Raw genomic sequence first — 6,458 nt, 5'->3', positions numbered from 1 at the left:
CCAAGGACTGTCACCAACAACCTGGGCTATATGAGCAGCAGCATAGCCAGGAGATCGATGGGAGCGACAAGCCCACTCTGCTCAGCGCTCACCTGACGGCGTGTAGAAAGCTGTGTTGAGTTTTGGGCTGCAATGCAAGGAAGACCTTGAGCAAGTGGCGTGAGTTCAGCGGAGGGTGGCCAGGATGGTGAGAGGGCTTGAGCACTTGGCTGGGGAGGACAGGCTGAGGGTGCAGGGCTTGCTGAGCGTGGAGAAGAGAATGCTTTGGTGGGAGCCCTAAAATCATCTTTGGAGTAGCTGTGGTCACTAGACTGCATCGGGTCATCCTATCCAGCCCCAGATAGGCAGGGAAGTTCAGAAAGCAGAGGGTCAACCTGAGCCTGACTAAGCGTCTTCAGTGCAAGCCTGTGTTGATAATCACGGCACAAGCATCCCCAACAAGCCCCTCCCAGAACCACCCCCGAGCAACATCTCTCTCCCTGGGCATCTTGAGACAGCATGTGGAGAGGAAAGGATGAGACGAAGGCATGGGCTGGGATGCAGCAGAACTTTAATGAGTCAAAAGAGGGAGACGGGGTCGGTCTGGGTGGAGGTCCCAGTACACAGAGCACCAGGGGCATATAAAACTCTGCACCCCATGGCTGTGGTGGAGATCCTTCCAGGTGTCCATGTGCCTGCCCCACAGAGGGAGAAGGACCAACAGCTCTTCTCTAGGCTGCCTTTGTGGTGCTCACAGCCCAGGGGAGCACAAGAGAACAAGGAGACGGGAGGGAAAGGAGAGAGCGGAAGAGGGGAAAGGCAGGCAAGGGCTGTGCTTTCTCAGAGCTGAGGCTGGCCCCGTCCTTTTGCAAGGGGTGCTGGGGTTGCTCCGCCTCTCTGCAAGCAACAAGCCGATGCTCCGTCCCCAGTGCGGTACCATCTCCTGGGTCCCTGGTGGCCTTGCCCAGGGCCATCGCCAGCAGCTTTAGCAGGGGAGGCACCTCCTGCCGCAGTAGCGGCTGCCAAAGCCGGAGAGGCCAAAGCCCCCGGAGGAGATGGGCACTCCCTCAGAGCTGAGGATGCTGCCAACGGCAGCGGAGGTGGAGGAGCCCACGGCGGTGTTCTGTGGGAAGGAGCTGAGGATGGGGCCAGGCAGGGTCACCACCACGGGGGAGGGCTGGATGACGACGGTGGAGTCCTGGCACTGCCTGACACAGGGCTCATTGCAGCTGTTGGCCAGCGGGGTCGGGCCGCAGGGCTGGCAGGGCAGGCACTGGTTGTAGCAGGACATGTCTTGGGTCCGGAGGTGCACCTGGGAGAGAGGGCAGGGGGAAGCAGAGCAGGGAAAGGGGTGAGGAGCAGCCTGTCACCCCACCACAAGGGAGCCAAATCACACACTGGTGGTGAGAGCCAGAGGCGCTGTAGAGATGTCCACGGGTTTCCCCTTCCCCTCATCCCAAAAGAGCCCTGCCAGCAGCGACTAAGCCCAAGGAGGTCCCTGCCTAGCCCATAGCTCAATAGACACCCCAGCCAAGACCCAACCACTCTCCATGCCACACCTTCTGCCCCCTTCCCTCTCCCATGGCAAGCAGCTCTAAGACCCAGCACGGGACAAAGAGGCAGGTGTGTGCTGAGAAATGACAGAGGAGGAGGAGGAGGACGACGAGGAGGAAGGGCTCCAGACTCACCTTGTTCCCAAGGAGATGCAGGCGACAGGAGCGGATGAGAGAGTGAGGAGAAGGGCCCACTTTTATACTGCTCCTGCACCGCCCCAGGCCCACAGTCACTGCACGCGGGCAGTAATTTTCCAACAGATTCACCTCCAAAGCAAAATATCCTACCTGATGGCACAGGTGGTATTTTGCTTTCCGTCAACGCTGCCATTTCGCTTCCTCATTTCTGACACGCCCACGAGGCCACGGAGGCTCCTGTCAAGTACCAGGTTGAGAGGCCCAAGGATCTCCTGGGCAGGAACACATCAGTACAGGCAGAAGACGCGCCCCTGAGTGCTGGAGGGGTCCATGCCAACAGGGGACACCGGTCTGGGGAAACCTGGTGAGCTTGTTTACAACCCTCCTTGCATGTGCGCATATCCTCCTGCCGATGCAGTCCTCCTCTGGGTGCCCAAAGGCTCCCGTGACCGAGGACATGCCGCATCCTTCTCCCACCCTTACTGCCTCCATGCTCGCTCCAGCAGTCACTGGTCATTGACCCGATTGGCAGGTGGGCTGCCCTACTGTTTTCAAGTGCCTTCACCCAAGGAAAGCTTCTCCTTCTGGGGAGACATTTGACAGTTTGTTTGGCAAAGTCGTCCCCTCTCGTGGCAGCCTCTGGGGGTCCCCCACCAGTGCCGTCAGCAGGCTTGCGGAAGGAAAACTTTGCCCTCCCGCGCCACCCGATTCCTCAACAAGCCCTGTGGAGTCGGGTCCGTCCTCACTACCAAAGGGGTGTGTTGGGGCTCAGGACAGCGCCTCGTTCCTCCCACTCTCCACCATGCACTTTGGTCGCAGGCTTTGGACCCTGACCTGCAGGAGACACAAAGGCCTGGCCACTTTTCCAAAACACACTGACCATCCTGCGACCACCCCCGAGCTGTGGGAGCGCTGGCAAGAAGGTCATGCTGAGGGCTATGGTCCTTGGGTCTCCCTGGCGCTGCGTACTTGGGTACAAGCCCAGCGCTCGGACATGGTTTTCCCGGGGCAGGGATGGAACTGCCCTGGCTGCAGGGGAGTTCAGCCCTGCATGGGACACGGCCCGCAGACAGCACGCGCTCCTGGCTTGGCCTCACGCCAAGAGGCTGACACATGGCCAACCCAAAATTAGAGCGTGACTCGCCATGGGTAGGGAGAGTCTATCCCAGGAAGCTTGGCTACTGAAGGCATTCCCTTGCCCTCCTGGGGCGCGCCCCAGCTGCCTCCGTGTCTGCAGGGCAGGGAAGTGCATCACCTCCTTGATGTAGTCTGAGAGCTGGTTTTGCACCCAGGGCCCTTCTGAGCACATCCCCTCCCTGAGCATCCCCAGGCGCGTAGCACTGCGGGGTCCTGCCAGCCCTCGCTCGCTGGGGAACCGGGGGAAGTTTCCCTACATCTCCAGCGGTGCTGGGTTGTGCTGCAAGCTGAGGAGGCCTGTGGGGCATGGGAAAGGCGGCATGCTGAAGCACTAATGCCATGAGAGGACATATTGCCTGGGACCCAGGGATGAGCCCCAGCCGCTGGGGACGTGTTTTCGGCAACCCTTTCTTTCCCTCCATGGAGCGTTCCGGAGAGCTCCTCACCACAGCCCAGTCTCTTTGGCCAGGAAGATGAGGCCTGTCCGTCCACCCTCCATGCCTCTCCCCAAGGCTGACCCTGCCCCCGCCGGCAGATCTGCCCAGAGGAGGGTCAAGGGCTCTAAGATCGTAGCACAGTTCAGTCCCCCGTCCGTCCTTAAGCAAGAGGTTCTTCCCTTCCCGGTGCAGGACTTGCCATCTGACCTTCTTGAATGCCATGAGGCTCCTGTGGCCCAGTCCTCCAGCTGCTCTACGTCTCCCCTTACAGCACTGCTGCCCTGGAGCACGTCACCTGGCTTGTATGGGTTGACTTTTCTCAGGCAGTCCTTGATTTGAAGCCCACCCACTGCTGGGAGGGCCCCGCCTCCTTCCTTCAACTCTTTCAGAGGGCACATCGGCCCGGGAGAACTTGCACGTAAAGAGTGAGAGAGAGAAGGCATGGACTCCCCCCAGACTGCTCTCTGTCCACTCGGAGGAAATCAGCCGCCCCAGTCAGCAGTGGGCCCGCTTCTTCCTCCGTCACTCTTCGGCTACTCTTGCAGGGGTCGATCTTGCTCTTGATGCTTGCTGCCTGTTGCTCTTCGTGCCCCTCGCAAGACTCAAGGCACGCTGAGCTTTGACTTTCCTAACAGCATCCCAACGTGCCTAGGAATTATTTCCAAATTCCTCCTTTGCAGCTCGTCCCTCCCTACAACTCCAGGATGCTGCCTTTTGACGCTGGTGCTCTGCCTTGAGTACCCCACTTAGCCAAAGCTGGTCTGCTGAGACATCTGTTTGTTTCCCTGTGCACTGGGCTGGACCATTCTTGCGCTTGGACCATGAGGCGCCTAAGGCGCTGCCAGCTTTTCGGAGCTCTTTTGTGCTTCACAGCTGCCTCCGCGGCGTCCGACCTACCAGCTGCCTGACTAGGCCAAAGTCAGCGTGCCTGAAGGCCAGGGGCCGTACTCTGCTACTCGCTTTCCTCCCTGCCGTCAGGTCGTGAACTCCGCTGTTTCGCAGGTGTGACAACCACGCCTGCCCTTGATTCCAATGTTCCCAACCAGTTCTTCCCTCTGAGGGGCAGCTGTGCAGCACCCGTCTTTTGCCCATGACAGCATCGCAGGATCCCTGAGGTTGGAAGGGACCTCTGGAGATCGCCTCGTCCAACCGCCCCTGCTCAAAGCACGGTCAGCCTTTGGAGGATGCTCAGGGCCAAGTCCTGTCAAGCTCTGCATACCTACAGGGATGGAGAAGCCACAACCTGTCCGTGGCAACCCCATCCAGTACGTGACCACCCTCACACGAACAAAGTCTTTTCTTAGGTTTTTGTGGGATTTCCCGTCGTTCAATGTGTGCCTATCACCTCTTGCCCCTTCACCGCATAGGACTCAGGACAGTCTGACTCTATGTTCTTGACTCTCTCCCAGCAGCTCTTTTACGCATTGCTAAGAGGCGTGCCGCGGGGCCTTCGCTCCTCCAGGGTGAACAACCCCACCTCTCACAGCCTCTCCTGCCTCAGGGGCTCCAGTCGCTTCGTGGGCTCCGTGACGCTTTGCGGGACTCGCGCCAGTACGGCCGTGTGTTTTGGGGTTGTGTGGCAGGGTTTTGGTAGCGGGGGAGGGGCTGCAGGGTCGGCTCCCGTGAGAAGCTCCTAGAAGATTCCCCGGCTCCAAGGTGGACCCGCCTCTGACCAAGGCCGACCCAATCAGTGATGGCGGTAGCGCCTCTGGGATAACACACTTAAGAAGGGGAACCTACAGTGGGGGAGGAGATTGGAATGTGAGAGAAACCCCTGTGCAGATACCGAGGTCAGTGAAGAAGGAGGTGCGCCCTGCGGCCCGTGGTGAGACGGCAGGCTGTCCCCCTGCAGCCCGTGGAGGTGAGCGGGGAAGCAGATGCCCACTTGCAGCCCGTGGAGGACCCCACGCCGGAGCAGTCGGATGCCCCCGAAGATGGCCGTGACGCCATGGGAAAGCCCGTGCTGCAGCAGTCTGTGACTGAAGATCGGTCCGCGGAAAGGACCCATGGCCGAGAAGTTCGTGAAGGACTGCAGCCCGTGGAAGGACTCACGCTGGAGAAGTTTGGGAAGCACTCTCTCCCGTGGGAAGGACCCCACGCTGGAGCAGGGGAAGAGCGCGAGGAGTCCTCCCCCTGGGGAGGAAGGACCGGCAGAGACAAATGTGTGGCGAACTGACTGCAACGCCCATTCCCCGTCCCCCTGCGCCGCTGGGGGAGGACGTAGAGAAAACCGGGAGTGGAGCTGAGCCGGGAAGGAGGGAGGGGTGGGGGGGAGATGTTCTAAGGTTTGGGTTTACTTCTCAGTACCCTTGTTTTGGTTTGATTTGTAGTAAATTCAATTGATTTTGTTTCTTCCCCAAGTTGAGCCTGTCTTTTGCCCGTGACCATAAGCGGCGAGTGATCCCTCCCTCTCCTTGTCTCGACCCACGAGCTTTTCTTTATATTTTCTCCTCATCCCACCGGGGCCGCAGCTGGCGAGGAGTGAGCGAGCGAGCGGCTTCGTGGTGCTTTGATACCGGCTGAGCTTAAACCACGACACCGTGCATCTCTCACACTGGGGAGCCACGAACTCGACACTCTTTGCGGCAGTTGTGGTCTCGGCACTGTCGAGCAGAGGAGAGGGATCACCTTCCATGACCTGATGGCAAACCCCTTCCTCATGCAGCCCAGGATGCTTTCAAATGCCATTTCCGCAAGGGTGCAGGCCTGCCTCATGGTGTCCACCGGGACCCACATCCTCCCCGGCAAAGCTGTTTGGCAGCCCATCGGCCCCAGGCTGTAGCAGTGCAGGAGGTTCTTCCTCCCCCACTGCAGGACTTTGCCTAAAGGGGGTTAAACGTTATTGGCCCCAGGCTGGGCCCCTGCAGTGCACCAGGAGTGAGCGTCTGCCAGCTGGACTTGGTGCTGCTCATCACAACCCTTGGAGACCAGCAGCCATGCCAGATTGCAATGCCCTGCACTGCCCTCTTCCCCAGCCTGTGTTTCGTTAGCTGGTCTGTCAGGATCGTGCCCTGGTTTCGGCTGGAATAAAGTTAATTTTCTTCCTGGCAGCTGGTATAGTGCTGTGGTTTGCATTTAGGATGAGAATAATGTTGATAACGCACTGATGTCTCAGTCGTTGCTAAGCAGCGCCTATACTAAGTATGCTGCTGACCTACCTGGAAGAAGACTTTCTTGTTGCCCTCCACGTGCTTTGCCTGATTCAATGCCAGGT

General features: G+C 59.2%; 1 protein-coding gene across 1 annotated transcript; it reads right to left on the bottom strand.

Moving 5' to 3' along the window:
• Positions 1 to 539: 539 nt before the first annotated feature.
• LOC128141268 (feather keratin 1-like) lies at positions 540 to 1,294 on the bottom strand. The gene has a single exon (XM_052785865.1). The coding sequence runs from the start codon at positions 1,268 to 1,270 to the stop codon at positions 965 to 967; it is 306 nt and encodes a 101-aa protein (XP_052641825.1). The 5' UTR covers positions 1,271 to 1,294; the 3' UTR covers positions 540 to 964.
• Between the last annotated feature and the right edge of the window lie 5,164 nt (positions 1,295 to 6,458).

The sequence above is a fragment of the Harpia harpyja genome, chromosome 4, assembly GCF_026419915.1.
Source record: "Harpia harpyja isolate bHarHar1 chromosome 4, bHarHar1 primary haplotype, whole genome shotgun sequence".
Lineage (NCBI taxonomy): Eukaryota > Metazoa > Chordata > Aves > Accipitriformes > Accipitridae > Harpia > Harpia harpyja.
The sequence above is the reverse complement of the archived record's forward strand: the minus strand, read 5'-3'. Positions and strand labels throughout refer to the sequence as shown.

Bases quoted from the DNA above. Each gene is read 5' to 3' on its own strand.
- LOC128141268 (XM_052785865.1), bottom strand. From the start codon at position 1,270: ATGTCCTGCTACAACCAGTGCCTGCCCTGCCAGCCCTGCGGCCCGACC.